The sequence below is a fragment of the Watersipora subatra genome, chromosome 7 (assembly GCF_963576615.1).
Source record: "Watersipora subatra chromosome 7, tzWatSuba1.1, whole genome shotgun sequence".
In the NCBI taxonomy this organism is placed as follows: Eukaryota; Metazoa; Bryozoa; class Gymnolaemata; order Cheilostomatida; family Watersiporidae; genus Watersipora; species Watersipora subatra.
The window spans coordinates 4,683,245-4,701,556 of record NC_088714.1 but is presented as its reverse complement, the minus strand read 5'-3'; the positions used below and the strand labels follow the sequence as shown (position 1 = coordinate 4,701,556).

The window sequence follows — 18,312 nt, the reverse complement described above, 5'->3', positions numbered from 1 at the left end:
TCACGGGAAAGCCAAGAGTTGCAAGTTGTCTTTTAGCCTGTGTAATGGATCTTTTTTTGAAGAAGACAAACTTCAGGTTTCAGCCATTCTTACGAGGTTGGAGAGGGTCAGCAAATTTACTGCCCTCAACTGTCGCATCATATCGCTTCGAAGTACATTAATATTCATTTGAAGCATTACTCAAGAGGGTACAACAAGTTAGTAGTTGATAGAAGACAAGGAAAGGACAGACTTCATTTACACAAACTAGTCATCTTTAGCCGTGAGAAAAAAGTAGTAAGTACATTGTATATATGTATATATATATTATATATATGAGTGCACTTACTATATATGTGTGTAGGTATATAGTAAGTACACATACATATATAGTAAGTATATACAGTACAAAAAATACAATTAGCCTGAGACAGTTGGTAGTTATTTCTATGTCGTTGCTTTCCAAGTTCTATCTACCATCGTAAATTTAAACCGTTTTTCATATACAGATCGCTGTGCTACCCGGCATTGCCCGGGTATTAAAATCACCTTATAAACAATGAGAGGTAATGAAGTTTGCCTGCCCCTTGCTATTAGCTTGGCACATTGCCAATTGATAATTTGAGAAGCTTACTAATGAGAGCTACCAGCTTCTTGTGGCGTTATGCTATCACCCGGCGTAGTAATAGAAAGCCGTTGGGTATTTGCTCCAGTATAGCAACATCTATCGTCTTGGTGTCTATCAAGCGTGTGTGGCTGAATTAGTAAGGTGTCAGATTAGCAATCTAGAGGGTCTGAGATCAAGTCTTCTGTGATATGGATTCTTAATTCTAAGGTTTTAATAGCTATAGCTAGACGCACCTATACCCCAACACTGAGAGATATATAGATATATTTACCTAAATTGAATATATAGATATATGTCTATGTATACGTGTATATGCAGAACTTGGGTATGAGTAGAACACACAATAGCAAAGCCACTTTATTGCATAGAGTAGCCAAAGTAAACTTAGAAGTCAATCTATTTGTTGGCATTATTAGGGTTATGAACAATGGTAGGAATGATGGTGGGAATGCAATGCAGAATAAAAATAGTGTTAATGTATTATTTATGAAGTCTACAGTAAATACTGTAGCCAAAGTAAACCTAGTAAACTTGGGCGCTTTGCAGTTCTTCCAACGATGCGATCTTTTCACTCTATTGTTACCTCTGAAACAATGATACATAACCTCTGAAAAAATGATACTTAGCGTGTCCCCATTCCTACTATCGATTTGAGTTTCTCACATATGGAATCTTCTCACCTTAATTTCTATGCCTTGGCTTTTTCAAAATCCCTTATGAAATACCATAGAGGAAAGCTCTAGGTAACTGTAGAAAGAACTGGTAAACCAGTTCACAGCATATATCTGAGAATCATGAAATGCTAGCTCTATAACCTTCAAGGTTAAGCTAACACCACCTCAATTCAATGAAAATAGGAGTGTAGTAAATTAGTACTAGAGAAGTGTGATGAGTTAGCACTAGAGGAGTATGGTAAATAAATACTAAAAGTGTGTGATTTATTAGTAGTAGATGTGTATGACAAGTTGGTACTAGAGAAGTATGACTAGTTAGTACTAGAGGAGTGTAGTAAATTAGTACTAGATGAGTGTGGTAAGTTGGTACTAGAAGAGTGTAGTAAATTAGTACTAGATGAGTGTGGTAAGTTAGTACTAGAAGCGTGTGTCAAGTTAAGGCTAGAAAAGTGTGCTAAGTTAGTAGCCACTAGTGAAGAATGTCAAATCTCACGATTACTCCTTTGACAACACTGATACAAACTTACATAGAGAGTTGTCTATACTTGCGCGCTCGGAATTCCTTAGAAACCGAACTCGGTAAAATGTGGCCCATGGTGTAGATATTGGCGAAACTGCGAAACTTTTCTCGAATGTTTGACGTTCGTTCTAGGTTACCTCGACGCCCATTTCCGTCGACGCTGATGCAGTCTGTTTTAGCATGGAATGTTCCATACGTCTGAAGACCTCCGAGGCGATAGGACGCCATCTAAATCACTAGGTGCAAGTGGAGAGAGCGTCTATAGATCTATCAGGTTTTAAAAAGGTAACATTTGTATATAACTGACATTTTAATGTTGAAGATAAATATTTAAATTTGAGCTATTTACAAAGCTCATCTCCGCGTTAAACAGTTGAACCATGTAACACGTTAGTTCTATGAAATTTATTGGGATTATTCAATTACTGCGAACTCCGGATGCTATCACCAAAGCGTTCTACCAGAGATCATACGCGAAATGATGGGCGGCACAGCGAACAGCTGTGGGGTCGACAGAATTCTATTTTCTCATGCTAACCTCAATGAATATTGTATACAAACATGATACAAACAAACATGATCAGCGGCGTTGCTGAAATCTGGGCCAAATACATCGTAGCACACCGTTAGCTTGTTAAGCAAATGAGAATGACAAAGAATGTTCCACCTCATCAGATATATTATTATTCAAATATACTGAACTTTAGATTGTTGTATAGAAGTATTAGCAAAAGCAAATAGCATAATGGAGAAATGCCTGAACATTAGACTATTTTGACAACAATATATAATTGAAAACTTATCAGATATTCTTCTTGTGAAATAGTTATCAACTTCATTACTTAAAAATGTTGAATTAAACTTACAGTTTCACTCTAACTGCTTGATAATGTATCAGACGCTTTTGCTCAAACCTTTTTTATTAACAAATTTCATAATTAAATTGCATGTTGATGAGTCAAGTATGTTAAAACAAACTAAGTAAAACTGCAATCTCCTGAACATTTGTGTTACCCTCAGGTAATTCTCAGCTTGTCATGACAGACCGGCTAATCAGGATTCAAAGTTTCAAATTCTAAATCCAAATTCAATTCTAAAGCTTCAAAATAAAAAATTATGAAACCATAAATAAACATTTGTTACTCAGTTAAAAAACAATTCACAAAAAAATGTGTGCTTCCATTTGAGTAGATAGCTGTACACCATAGTAGCCTTTTAATTTGTTTCCAGTTTCATATTTAAAGAACTAGTCAAGTAAAACACTCATGTTTTGTTTCAAAAAATTGTTTGCCAGACGGCAAGTTTTCTTACATGAGACTGTTTTAACTTAATCACAAAGAAACATCTCAAAATATTGTGAGCCAGCTCTACGCAACTTTTGTAATTATATGACCGCTATAACAACAGCATCAAAACTGCTTGGCTATTGACCATCTCAATGCCATGCTTTCAATTGACAGCAAAATGATTGTGGTACAGTTTCTCAATTGATTTAATTCAATTACTTGTTTGATACAAAAGTACTTTAATTCTTTTAAAACCAAAAATTGCACTTTTTCTTAAATGTTCAAATACTAAAGCAAAAATTTTTAAGATTTTCGAAAAATGTTTGCCCAAAAGTATAAACTGTTATATCTTGCTGTAAGACAATAGGCAAGGCCAGGCATAGTGTCACACACATAGGCAATTTTTTTTCTGCCTTTGGTGATCATAATTTTTTTGTCAATTAGTGAGTAAACATGTTCAGACATACAGAAACATGGAAATTTTTATAGTGAAATCTTCGCTCATGATGATATGAGGCATGCAAGTAGATTTTTCTGGTATCGTGTGATGCGCGGGACAATAGGTTATCTTCTCTCAAACTTTGCCATTCATTCTTAAAATAAACTTTGCTTTTTTTATAATCGCTACAAAAGTAGATTTTTAGCCCAGGTGTCTTTTCCTAACAAATGCAATTTTTTCTTACCATTCAGACGAGCAAAGAATAGTTTGTCTCACGTGTCACATTTTTAGTGCATTCAGTTGCAGCCTGTTCTTCCTAAGCTATCTGAAGTGAAATTTTTTTATCTACAATCCGATTTCGGGCTGCTATGCCTCAGCCAAACTCGCCAATTCACTGAAAATATGGCAAGTTTCTGTTTTATAGGCACATAGAAGTATTTTTGACGTGCGGGACATTTTTTTACTAATATGACGATGTCTGCCTTTGTTTGGGATTTCATTTTGATACCCTGCATGTGAAAGCAATGCTTGATATTCCAAGTCAAAAAACGCCAGTTTCTTTGAGAGAAATGAAAAAATTGAATTAGTTTGCCATGTTTTGTAACTCAAAACATGGAGTTAGTCAAGATTACCTTACTGATACACACAACGGTGATGCTGTCAAATCATGACGCAATCTTTGAACCAAATGTGTGTTTGTAAAGTATGGTTACAAAAAGTAGGCCTACATCACATAGCAAAGGTGCAAGAGATGGTATTGAGGGAAAGCATCAAACAACAGGTTCTAATGGTATTGTACCGGAAAAGGTATTTCGTAAACTCAGCAAAGTCATTTGTGGAAGCTGCAACAACGTTAACTTCCAAATCAGTGAAACCAATGAAGATATTTTTCATCTCAAAAGATAAGGTTACTGAAATGGCGCATATGTGACAGCGCGTATCATTTTCAATACAAACGCGGCATTTCATATAGCGCACAATAGGCTCTCAAAGGGAAACTGGTCCACGCGGCTTAGACTTTTGGAATTTGAGGTCATGACTTTTCTAGGGCGAATCATGTCAGGAATCAGTTTCTGAGGCGTATGATTAGCTAGGATGCTTTATTAGACTGTTTTGCAGACTTTGAAGTGGTTGCTAAGGACGACAAAAATGGCGATATTTCTTTTCCGGTTATTCAGTCTATGTATCGCGTTTTAAAATGTCTTACTGCGATATCGTTGGTGGTGACTTTTGGAAAGAATTTGAGGAGGTCGATGTGGATTATTTAGATTTACAGGGTAGAGAAGCAAGTAAAAATGATTTTCGAAACATAAGATCGATTAGATCTTGAGAATGATGGATTAGATGGAAATTTTCCGCCAAGTTTTACTGATAACGGCCGTAGTTTAGAGATCCTGTCTTCACGACAAAATATCTAACAGAAGGTTCGAAGCTTGGTACCAACACTCCTTTGACTGGACCTCATGTTTCTCACTATGGATTTGATTATGCACAGCAGGTAGGTCAAAAACATTTTTTAAAACAATTCTTGTTGCTTGTTGCAAAACGCAAATCTTATTTCATGTTTTCGTCAACAACGCACACGCAGCCCAAAATATAACATTAATTAATCGACTATTACAAGGTTTAAAGCTATGAATGTAGTCTTTTAAGTTGAAACATTGCTGAGTTTTAACAATTGGCAATTAGCAATTGCAAATGCTAATTAAGAATTATAAAAACAATCACATTTATAAATAAAAATATACATTTTAAAAGTAAAATATAAATAGTGAATGTACAACGTACTTGCATGTTTATAGAAAAACAACAAATTTTCGTTTTGTTTAATTCTTAGGTCCACTACCCTGCCAACCCACAGCAACCTGGGCCACTCTATTTCAAAACCACTCGGATGTGTGCGCTATTTGGAGTGGTCTGTGACACCTTCCCTGCACAAGTGAATTATCTGATTGATGAGACTGCTTGTTCGACAAAAGGAGCCAACAGCGTCATATCTTATATTCATCAGTATCTAGAAACCTATTGCCTTGGTGAAGAGAAAGCTTTGTTCCACGCTGACAACTGTTGGTATGCAAGCAACAACCAATGTTTTGAAGTTTCATGTTTGTATTGAAAATGTATTGATACAATTATGTATATTAAACCCTTTTTAATGGCCAGAATAAAAACAACGCAGTAATACAGTACTTGGCTTGGTGCGTTGCAAACGGGCTGTACAAGGAGATTGAACTGAATTTTCTCGTCGCAGGTCAAAGGAAGTTCAGCTGCGATTACTGCTTTGGCCTGCTAAAAATGAAATACAGAACTAACAGAGTTCCTCTCTTTCTGATATAGCTGAGGTATGTTTCTCATTTTGTCAATTAGTGAAATGAAAATTTTCAAATCTTGCATGCGCTATTCATACACAAACTATTTAAAGGTTCTTGGTTACTTAATCCAATGATATGCAGTCCCCCAAGGATAGCCGACGGCAATCATATTTGCGGGTTTAATGATGGAGCTCAGTTAGGATTGTGCTAGCCTGGGTTTCGGAGCAAACACAACTCTCGCGGGGCGGTTGCGTTGCCTTGTTAGGTTTTGGAAAACACGACTTGCTGTTATCGTTTCATTAGCTCATTCAGTCAGTAGACCCGCGGTTCATAATAGCAAACCTTGAATTTCTACATTGTAGGGGTGATACCTAACCAAAATAATGGATCCATGCAAAATAAAACATTTCAAATTACCTACTTTTAGTAATTTTAAAATTGGTAAAGGTCGTAATATATGCTTAAAGTTGAATATAATTTCGAAGTCGATTTTTTCATGCAAAAAGCAAAAGGATCAGCCAAATTAAGAGCTACCACCAGTTTATCTTATCGGCGGAAAGATTAGGTATAGGCCTACTTTGTTTTGTGTGCTTTCCTGAATTTTGGCTTTAAAAGTACAACATAGAGAAATTCAATAATGTTGTACAATAAATGTAATACTAATAGACAGTGTGTGCAGTAATCGTTGTTTTGCTGCAGGCTGTCCAAGGTTGTTTTGCTGTCTAAGTAGAAAAGCATGCCAATAGCGTGGAGAGTGAAGATATACAGCTTATGTCTGCAGAGTCAGCCAGGTCAGGGCCTGAAATCATTCCGCCACCTTGTCTGAGTGTTGAACGTAAGCAATATCTTTTCAAAGAAATCAGAGAGTTATGTGATGAGAGCAAAAGAGATATTGTGTGCCCAGCGCCTATTCAACAACCATCACAGCTCAATACGTCAGCTCAATACATCACAGCTCAACCGCCGCAGAATCCAAAAAAACTACTAAAAAGTCTACTAAGGCTAGCTCTATCGCCCCGATACGGAAACGTAAACGTCAATCATAGACAGTAGCAGCAGTGCTATTAGTTTATTTTTTTATTGATATTATATTATTATATTTATGTTATTGTGATAATATTTTAATCAATTTTAACTTGCTTTAACTTAAATCTAATTTAGCTACTAAACAAGTAATATCGATCTCAAATTGTCTCCCCGGGCTCAGAAGCCTGGATCGTCTACCCTAAAGACGCTAACTCATTCATCTCAGTAAAAGTTCTGTGAGTGCATTGGATTATTATTCTAACACTGATACATTTGCATCAATTTTATGCTCAAAATAATCAATTCAATGTGCAACACAATTTGGTAGTAACTCCTTTACTGTGTATCAATGTGTTCCTTTTCAATGACACAACATGTGACCGTGACCTCACTGTTTTATGTATTCAAGTTGAAGTGACATCATCGGGACCCATTTCATATCGTTCGCCATGTTCTCTTCCCTATAGATCTCAATATTCATGAAAATATAATGTCTGTAGCGTGCGGTTGCTATGACATTCCAAAATGTCAACAAATAATACTGTTTAAAATTCAATCCATCAACTTTAAAAACGAATTTCTCAATTTGTGGTGTCGACCATATTGACCAACACCTTCTTCGATAAACACCTGTATCTCAGGTTAAGTTGCTTCGATTTCAATTCCAAAAACAGTTTTGAAAAGCTGAGAAATTTCTCTATTACATTGGGCTAAAAAACAATTTTGTGATCTGACCTCGTTTGTATTGAAAATGACACGACCTGTCACATATCTGCAAAGAGCCCTGGTCCATGGTGCCTCTAATTCATGGCATTCAATTGTGCCATCACATAATAAAATATAGTGTTGCTGTTCTGATGGAATGGTGTCCTTCTCCCTGGCAGCCAATTCCACACACACAGAGCAGTGAACCTAATCAAGACGTAACCACAAGAAATATTTCACCAACACTAACACAGTTTTCACCACAAGTGCTGGTCGCATTGGTCTATGAAGTCAACATTGGAGAAATTCTCACAGCAAAAGCCAATGGAAGTAGCTACACTATAAAGTACATGCACCGTGCACGCAAGAAGTTTATGCGGCCAAACCCCAACGACAAAAGAACCACCCAGAGGAACTTTCCTCTTGAAGCATCTCCAGTTATTACACCAGTGGGAACTATCAGGTCACTGAGATACTTTTACTAGAAAATGAGGAAATAATAACAGCAGAATGTGATGATTTTAAGAAAAAATTGTTTAGTGCATAAGTCTGACAATCTTTAAATCGTGTGTGTTTTATGTTTGAATAAAGTAAGTATAATATATATTAATTTTGAATTATTAGTTGGTTTACCACATGTATATCGATGTTGTAACTCCAAATCGTGACAATTTGTTGTCAACAACTGCAAAATGTAGCAAAATTCTGGATTTTTCGTATGTTATTTTTGTCCCACGCGTCAGTTCCGCGCATTACGGTTAGTTGCCTTCTTTCACACCTTACAGAATCATTTAACTTATGCCTGAAAACAAAACAGTACATATTTCTTGTAGGAGGGTAGTAGAGATATGAGCATGTCAAACAATAATGTCATGAGTCAAAAACTTTAGAAGATTTTTGCAATTGATTGCAAATTAATTTTTCGTGTCAAATTATGGTTCCGCGCGGGCACACCAGTTTTAATGTTTAATAATTCTTCAATCCATTGCATGACAAGGATGAAATCTCATTCAGTGATAGTTGTTTCAAGTGCTGCCTAAAACAGCAAAAATGACAGCAAAAGTTCACATCTGGGCTGTAAAGTATGCGAAGAAGCATTCAAATGTCCCGTGCGTCTCAGACCAAAAATGGCTTTACCCCAATAGCAACATATGGACACCATTGAAAATAGGGAAACTTTTAAACTAAAACATAAACCAAAAGAAATATCACTGCTGACAATTTAAACACAGTCATAGATGACTACGCTGCCAACCTCTATTATAGGTTGATAAAACATTTAAGAATAGTGTAATGTGAGTTTTGGAGAGTAATATATATATATATATAATATATATAAATATATAATATATATGTGATCAAAAGAATCATCTCAATAGTATGGCAAAGTAAACACCTTCTACTAAAAGGAAGGCCGACTACTCATACAAAGACGATGATTAACAATTTGTTGTGAACAGAATTTCCATAACATTCGGGCGGTCACCTTAATGTTATGAAAATTCAATTTCCAAGTTTTTAGAATCGATCTTTTGTTGTAAGTAGATCGGCACATAGCGAAAAATATGATCACTTTATTATAATCATGTTTTTTCTAATGATTGAGACTTTCTATTTTGAAAGGTAAGATAGGCTAGCCAAAAACACATATGCATATGTTTTAAATAGACTATTAGGTTGCGCCACAAAAACAAACTTGCTCAATAAATTCTCCATTTAATAATTACTGTTGAGTTTTTTATTTCTTCAGAGGTACGCCGACTTGTGTTTGAAATGTATTGAAGTTTCTGTTTTATGTTACTATCTTCTTTCCCTTTACAACTGCCGACACTAATGACCACAGCCTCCACACACCCTATCAGTTACCCACACATACCGATGTACGGGAGGACCCTTTTTCTTCACCAAGGGAGGTACAATATAACCAACAGGACAGTAACACGCGACTCCGAAATAGCTATCGACTAAATCGCCCGACAACCTACCAACCATATTCGTACACTGCATATCACTCATGCCTCCTGGTTTGAACATGTTTACTTCTCAGTTTTGGTTTTTTTTAATCATGTTTAACTTTATTATTGTTGGTGCCGGGTTTTACAAAATATTATAATTTTAGTTTCATTTTTACTTCAACAACTATTATTCCTTTCCGCCCTTACACTAGCACTAGTCTCACCATAAAACATTGGCACCGATATACGAACATATCGTTTTTCAACTGCAAGAGAAAATGTTGTATAGAAGTATTATCAAACGCAGATAGCATAATGAAAAAATGCCTAAACACCGAAGGTATACGCAATGTTACAATGAACATGACACCTAAAACATTAGAGGACCAGCATTAAAGACAGCCATCATGTAGGCCTACTCATCTACAAGCGGCTTAGAAACCACCCACGCCAGTAACCCATGAGGAAAGAAACATCAATTGACATGGCAGGAAACTATTAAAAGTTATCAAACCTCTACCAGAAATGACCAAGACAATTGACCTAGTCATCATCTCTAATCATTATACTCCCATGATGTACTTGAGACAAGTTCACTCGATTGCTAACCTTCTGCAACAAAGAACAGAAAATGAATGTCTAAACACCTTTTCACAGGCTAACAAAGCTATCTATAAAAGAAAACAGCTCCAATGACTCAATCCCTTGCTTGCTCTCTCTCTTTCCCAAAGGCTTGCTGAGGCTCCCTCTTTCTCCCGTTTGCTGAGGCACTTTCCTGTGCCTGTGGAGACTTCCTCTCTTCCCTCCGCGTGTGGAACCTCTCTTCCCCTTCCTACAAAGCCTCCTCCATCAGCTGATCCTCTTCTACTTGACTATCTCAGCTACCGAGCTTCTTTCTATAACTTAAGACTGCCATGACACTCGTTTGACTGTTGAAACTCACAGCCGTACAGGACTAACCAAGCAATATATAACAGATATATATATATATACCATAAAACCTCTAATTGAATGTCACCTCTATTTGAACATCACCTCCAATTGACCGCCACCTAGAGAGAAGGGTTGAAAAATAGACCGCCACTCTACAATTGAACGCCACCTCCATTTGACTGCCACTTCGACATTATTTGATCTTTCTGAGACCATATTAGCAGATCAGTAGAAAAATGTCCACAAAATTGTATTAATATTGAATCGTTTATATCAGTATCAGTTAATTCTCTCGTTGTCCAATTCCAAAGCTTTTTGTGTTTTTTTCGTTCAAATTTTAAAAGTAACACCATAGCAATGATCAATAACGGTCTCAGGCTAGTGGTAGCTCTCTGTTTAATGTGCTCTTTCTACTTCGGAGTAGCCTAAATTTATAAAAAAAAGCTTAAATTTATGATGGTTGATGAACTTTGAAAGCAACGCCATAGAAATAACTACTAACTGTCTCAAGCTAATAGTAGTTCCTTGTTTAATGCGGTCCTAACACTTTGAAGGACATGCATATAAAATCCGGTTCACAAGTTTTAGACCAAAGGTTATGCAAGCAAACTTTTACGCGCTGCATTAGTGCTAAATGCAGCGCGTGAAAGTTTTGCTGTCAAAAAATTGTTTGGACGCTAATATCGACTAGTTCAGCAGTGCAGCAGAAGAGTTGAGACCAGAAGATATTATGAAAGGTATTGGACAATTAGAAGATGTTCGTTCCATCGAAAGCAACAATCAGAACGCAGCTAGCTGAGCAAACGATTGAAATATTTTTGTTTTAAAAACGTAAGTTTTTTGTTTTTGCTTGTAATATAAGTATGGTTCGTTTATGTTACTTGTTCATGAATATATATTTGTACCATTTGACAGACTATTGTTGTATAATTTCTAAGTATGCATATTTATAGCATGTTATTGAATAGCATCCTTGCGGCTATCTTAATACGGCTAACAATGGATCAATGCTCATAACTCCACTTCTATTGCACATAAAAAGCTAGCTTTGCCTGCAAACTGTAGCAAGCATATCAGTGAGTGCAATGAGCTTTTATTCAGCAATGTTAAATATAGATATAAAATGAAAATATGTCTTCCAATTTAGAATGAAATAAAGTTTGAAAATTCCAAGAAATTGCAAAGAAGGACGCAGGCTATAATATCATCGTAAGTCAATTGCAAGCGATAGATATAAACTGGTAGAGATACTTCTCAGTTTCTCGATGCAGTTGTATTAAGAGATCTTTGACAAGTTAGAGGTAAGTTAGCAGATTGATTGCATTCAAAGTGTATAGTATTGGTTCACCGGAAAAAGAGGGTAACATATAGGCGGCATCCGCTTCGCCCGTAATAGGGCTGAATTTGTCTCCTGAAAATTTTGACGAGCCATCTAAAAAATAGACCGCCAGCTTTTATTTGAACGCCACCTCCAATTGACCGCCATCATAGAGAAGTTGAAAAATAGAGCGCCATAGCGTTCATTTAGAGGTTTTACGATATATATATATATGTAGATATCAGATACATTTATATCAGATATATATATCAGATATATATATATCAGATATATATATATGCATATATCAGATGCATATATATCAGATATATATATCTGATATATATCTGATATATCTATATATATATATCTTCTATGTTGAATTTTATGATGTCATTATAAATAGATATAATTATTTTCTATATTCAGTTTTTAAAGGAAAAAGGAAGGAGGTATATACACCTTACAAATGTAACTGTACTCATAATCATACATACACCTTGCAAGTGTAACTGTCCTCTTAATCATACATACACCTTACAAGTGTAACTGTACTCTTAATCATACATACACCTTACAAGTGTAACTGTACTCTTAATCATACATACACCTTGCAAGTGTAACTGTACTCTTAATCATACATACACCTTACAAGTGTAACTGTACTCTTAATCATACATACACCTTACAAGTGTAACTGTACCCTTAATCATACATATACCTTACAAGTGTAACTGTACCCTTAATCATACATTCACCTTACAAGTGTAACTGTACCCTTAATCATACATTCACCTTACAAATGTAACTTTACTCTTAATCATACATACACCTTACAAGTGTAACTGTACTCTTAATCATACATACACCTTACAAGTGTAACTGTACTCTTAATCATACATACACCTTACAAGTGTAACTGTGCTCTTAATCATACATACACCTTACAAGTATAACTGTACTCTTAATCATACATACACCTTACAAGTGTAACTGTACCCTTAATCATACATATACCTTACAAGTGTAACTGTACCCTTAATCATACATTCACCTTACAAGTGTAACTGTACCCTTAATCATACATTCACCTTACAAATGTAACTTTACTCTTAATCATACATACACCTTACAAGTGTAACTGTACTCTTAATCATACATACACCTTACAAGTGTAACTGTACTCTTAATCATACATACACCTTACAAGTGTAACTGTACTCTTAATCATACATACACCTTACAAGTATAACTGTACTCTTAATCATACATACACCTTACAAGTGTAACTGTACTCTTAATCATACATACACCTTACAAGTGTAACTGTACTCTTAATCGTACATACACCTTACAAGTGTAACTGTACTCTTAATCGTACATACACCTTACAAGTGTAACTGTACTCCTAATCATACATACACCTTACAAGTGTAACTGTACTCCTAATCATACATACAACTTACAAGTGTAACTGTAGTCTTAATCATACATACACCTTACAAGTGTAACTGTACTCTTAATCATTCATACACCTTACAAGTGTGACTGTACTCTTAATCATACATACACCTCACAAGTGTAACTGTACTCTTAATCATACATACACCTTACAAGTGTAACTGTACTCTTAATCATACATACACCTTACAAGTGTAACTGTAATCTTAATCATACATAACATGCATAAATACCAAGTGTTATGTCGATCAAAAATTGTGTTGATAAAACTTCCTATATTGTCAAAAACTGTTATTACATAGTACATTAAGGCTTGTCTAAATCCACTTTTTTATCCTTCGCAGCTACTTTTGGTCATTTTGGAGCATGTTTTCTTTTTGCGACAGCCTTTATTCTAGTTTTTTTAGGGGAGTATTTTAGCATATGTACATATAGTGATTTTGTTCTAGACAATATTTGATTCAATGGCATTCTCCAATGGACGGCCTCTTTACTTTCAAAAGGAAATTACTTTGAAGGCTCAAAACAAAGGATGTCACTTGATATATGAGGAAATTAAGCCTCACTTACCTGACCTGAAGGATTTGAAATGTGGAACAGCCCATTTCTATAGTAAGTAGATCTGATTTTAGTTTAAACTTTTTGATAACTTTATCTTATACAAGTTGAAACTCTAAAAAAAGATCTGCATTTTTTGGGTTTTAGTCAACAGATGCCTAAATTAAAAATTAAATCATGTACAAATTATCTGGCCCTAGTTTATGTATGGATCAGAGTTTGTTATAACCATCTGGTAATCTAGTAGTACAAGCTCGTGTCTGGAGCATTCTTATTTCTTATTGGTCATTTACCAAATTTTTGTTTACTTCTCAACAATGCTGATTGTTTGACAGCATTCTGCTGCTATAGATTTATAGCTCTTCTCATTTGCACTTCCAATTTTGGCAGCGTCTACACTAGAGTGTAGATGTCACTAGTAATAATGCATTGTCTCAGTGTCATGTCAGCTATTCATATATTTCACTGAGAGATCATTAAACTTCAGACTTATGTAAGTCAGTACGTTTGGTTGAAAGAACTAAACAGTCTCATTGCAATGTGTAGAAGTGTGTTGTTTTACCCGCATACATTTTGTTACTTCATCTATTCTAGAACTATTCATATAACCTTCGGAGATGTTGCAGCATGTTTTCAGCTGAACGTGAATCTGTTGTTGAATTTCTGATAGCTCTTCATAGAGTGTGGAAATGCATTCGCGTAAAGCTACCACTCATGGCTGCTAGGTTTGTGTATAGATGGAAAACTAGCCATGAAAGGATTTAAATCCTCCGGAAATAGTTATTTGTCAATCATTTTCCTTTGCAGTAAAACATACCACAGCTTCTCTCGTTGTATGTGAGAGTTGGGACAAGGAGGTTCGGGCAGACATGCTTATGGTAATGGATAAGATTGTACCAGAGGTAAATGGAAGTTTGCTATAAATATTTCTTTTCTGAAAGTGTACTGTTATGTTGTTTGATAAATTTTAATTAACTTCTTTGGTATTTTAGACATGGCAGTACCAACATACCTTGGAGGGGACTGATGATATGGTGAGGCTTAAATATTCTGCCTACAGATTCTTGAGTGATTTGCATCTGTACTGGTTTATGTACCAATCTTGTTCACAAAAGCATAAGCTCACTATTAGGTGTAGCAAATTGAACGGTTTGGGATACATTTCTGAATTCTCTAATCAAAATATCATTATAATATCGATTTACACATTGTTGACAATAAGCTGATAAAATGTTATATGAAGATTTGTCTGCTCTCTTCAATGATAGCATCAAAGAGAGGACAAATTATAATTGTATAACTTTGTAACTGCTGTAGTATGGCTGTTGTATGTATGTGTAACCTTTTATTGGCATTAGTAAATCATCAACATAAATTATGTTTTTCATTACGTGCCAAAAACATAAATGAAAAGACAAAAATCAAGAATTATTGAGTTGAACATAAATACTTTAAAAGTTATAGAGATAAGTTGCTTATAAGATAGATATAAGTTGAAATAAATGCTTTAAGTTGAAGAGATACTGAATAGTATTGCGGAAGAGTTGAGATACTGAATTGAAGGTTGCAGTAATAGAAAGTTCGCAAACTGAAACATATGATGGCGGATGTAGTATTTTGGTGTCACAGAACAAAAAAACAATGTTTGTCATACGTGTGGAAGGATAAACATAAATATTCTGGGCTGTCCATGACACATTCAACCTAAATTTGTTCTAAAAAGGTTTTCGCCAAGCATTCGATGGACAGGTCATGAGTTGACAGAGTGTGGATGGTGGCAGAGCTCGACGCACACCATGTACAATCTTTTATTCTGCTGATATCATTTGTATACGCTCTCTAATGTTCTATTTTTAATTTACTGCTATAGCCAGGGCACGCCAAGTGTGCATTAATGGGCTCTAGTGTGACAGTCCCTATTACCAATGGGAAGTTAAACTTGGGACAATGGCAAGGTCTCTGGCTGTGTGAACATCGACGGGATGGAGGTAGGCTTATTGCTCCCCTTTATCCATCTTGTCATTGGCTAAGGGAAAGAGTCTCCCTAACTATCAACTCTTTTTTGATAGGAAACTACATTGCACTATCCTACTCTTAGATGATATTCTTTGTATATTTCCTCCGAGGTTCTTAATAGTTTATGCTGGTTTGCATTTTTATGGATATTGTCTTTCTGATTTCTGAAAAATGAATTTATTGCTTGCACTACTGAATAATATGATCATTGAAGGTCACTAAAGCCTGAGATCTACGCATATATAGCCTAAGTACTTTGTATATATTGCACAAGAGTTCGAAAACTGAGGCTCCACTATATTTGGTATTATTGACCCTGAATAGTGAAGTAGGCAGATAGTAGACTGAATCATTGTCATTATATTTTAGCTATCATAGCTATTGTTATTATATATCGAGCTATTGGCAACTCATTATTTTATGTTTTGTAAACTTATATAAAATATTGTCTCGGCCGCATTGGAAATGAGCTGTTACACAAAAGAGAGACCGTTGGAGAAAAATCTAAATTCAGTTCTAACCAGATTCCAAAATATAAAAATATATAATCCTTGTGTTTTACATCTATAATGTTTTATGTCACTCATGCAAATATCTGGTTTTCTTAGAAAGTTAACGAGGGAAAAAATAATACGCAGTGATTGACTTAGTCAGGTAGTGGCGAGGCAGGCTGATGCTTGACAAGCTTCATAATCAGCTTGGTGTAAGATAAGACAAATCCCACTGGCAGTAGAAGTGGTGAGCCCGTGCCAATAGTTCCAAGTGAGACACTTTGACTCAGCTGAATAAGTCAAGGCATTAACATTACAATTGTGGCAAGAGAGACTTGGCAATGTAAAGTATGCCTTGCTTGACCTGGTTTCCTACTAAACATGGCCGCAGCAATATTCTATTCAACATTGAGCTTTGATCCAGCTTGTTGGTGCTAGTCTACAACGCTTTTGCATCGCTCACATCTCATTGGCTACTTCTATTTGCGTTCAGGGCATCCTTCTGCATTGGAAAGGTTAAGAAAATATTATGCTACATTATGGTAATTCTTTTTACTAAAAACATCTTCCAATCTCCAGCTCTGTGTGTCAGCACAGCCAGCGCAGGTTTCATTAACAACAGCAAGTACATATGAAGCGTTGGAAAGTAAATACCTCAGCTTGTTTTGTTTCCAAAATGACAGAAGCCTTACTTGCTGTCATCTGAGCCCTAAAACATTCCCTTGAGTAGCCACCTGTTAACATTTGTCAGTGGCATGGACTGTATGTCTTTAAATGGTTGAATAGTTTTATTTCTCTTTTATTATTTATAAAAAAACCTTTTGTAAACTGACATTTTAGACAAAAAATAAAGGTTGGAGATTTTAAAAGAAATTGATTAATTTTTTTCAGCCTCAGATGTTAAATTAATGAGAAAATTTATTATTTATTTGGTGGTTATTCTTTCTGAAGTATATCTTTCGATTACTAACATGCAGAATATGGTTACAGCGCACACTTTCATCGTGAACGTTGCATCACTTTCTTTTTTAGGTCAAAGAAAGATTGTTGTAACCATACAAGGATTTGCGTAAGCTGCTGATTGAATATTCAATAGAATATGTCACTATTGAAGCATAGTGGTCAGCCATGACACAAACTGGTGTCTCTCTATACGCAATCTTAACCGTGTGTAGCTTGAACTGCATATATACAGAGCTCACACTGTATAAGTTATAACTTATATTCTATCTATGCCTCTTGTCAACTCTCTGCTTTATTAGTTATGGGTGTTCAAAAATTCTATGAAGAGCCAAATTAGATGAGGTCACAATGCGGGAGGGGGGGGCTAACTATTCAGCTTGACACTCTTTGTCCGTGATGCCATAATTGCAGTCCATTACAAATATCTGTCTTTTCAACGTCTGCCATTATTTGTGTGTTTTAGTTTCTTATTAATAGCAGCTGGCAGCAGAATCTTCAAAGACATACTTATAGACTTATAGCTAGAAAAGACTGATAGCTTGTTGTGTATGGAAAATATATGTTCCAGTGTTGAAACATGCCTACCAAAGAGAACACTGACCTGGCCCAAAATATATGTATATATTAACTGTTCAACATGACAGTTGGTGTCACCCTTCTTTCTAATGAAGGCAAACTGAGGTCCTTCCCTCGAAGGTGTTGATACGTAAGATACACAATTCTTTGAGTTAATCTGACTGATAACCTGACTGCTTCTGGTTGTAGGTCAGCTCTGCATAATTTATTGCTTTTTAAGCAATCGGTTACCTCTTCTGCAGTTGCTAAGTTGTTGCTCCAGTTGTGTCATACTGTGGTTCAACCTCGAGTTTGTTTGCTATTGATTGGTGCAAGCATAAATCTTCTGCACCAGTGGTAATAGATGAGTTGCATGAAACTTTTATAGAATCGCTTTCATTCTCTAAAAGCGGAACATTCTGAAGTACATCGCTGGCTATGTGGGTAAAAGTTTAGGCACAGGGGTGGGTAAAAATTGCATTCTGCATTTGGC

General features: G+C 35.7%; 1 protein-coding gene across 2 annotated transcripts; it reads left to right on the top strand.

Moving 5' to 3' along the window:
- Positions 1 to 1,942: 1,942 nt before the first annotated feature.
- Positions 1,943 to 17,897, top strand: LOC137399683 (uncharacterized). Of its 2 annotated transcripts, XM_068085874.1 has the most exons (7): positions 5,324 to 5,596; positions 5,778 to 5,868; positions 13,686 to 13,848; positions 14,602 to 14,696; positions 14,787 to 14,828; positions 15,665 to 15,782; positions 17,334 to 17,897. In XM_068085874.1, exons 3-7 carry the CDS (start codon positions 13,701 to 13,703, stop codon positions 17,372 to 17,374), a joined length of 444 nt encoding a protein of 147 aa, XP_067941975.1. In that variant the 5' UTR covers positions 5,324 to 5,596; positions 5,778 to 5,868; positions 13,686 to 13,700; the 3' UTR covers positions 17,375 to 17,897. The 2 variants fall into 2 exon arrangements, with proteins under 2 accessions (XP_067941974.1, XP_067941975.1); XM_068085873.1 differs by lacking the exons at positions 5,324 to 5,596; positions 5,778 to 5,868 and adding an exon at positions 1,943 to 2,086.
- Positions 17,898 to 18,312: the final 415 nt, after the last annotated feature.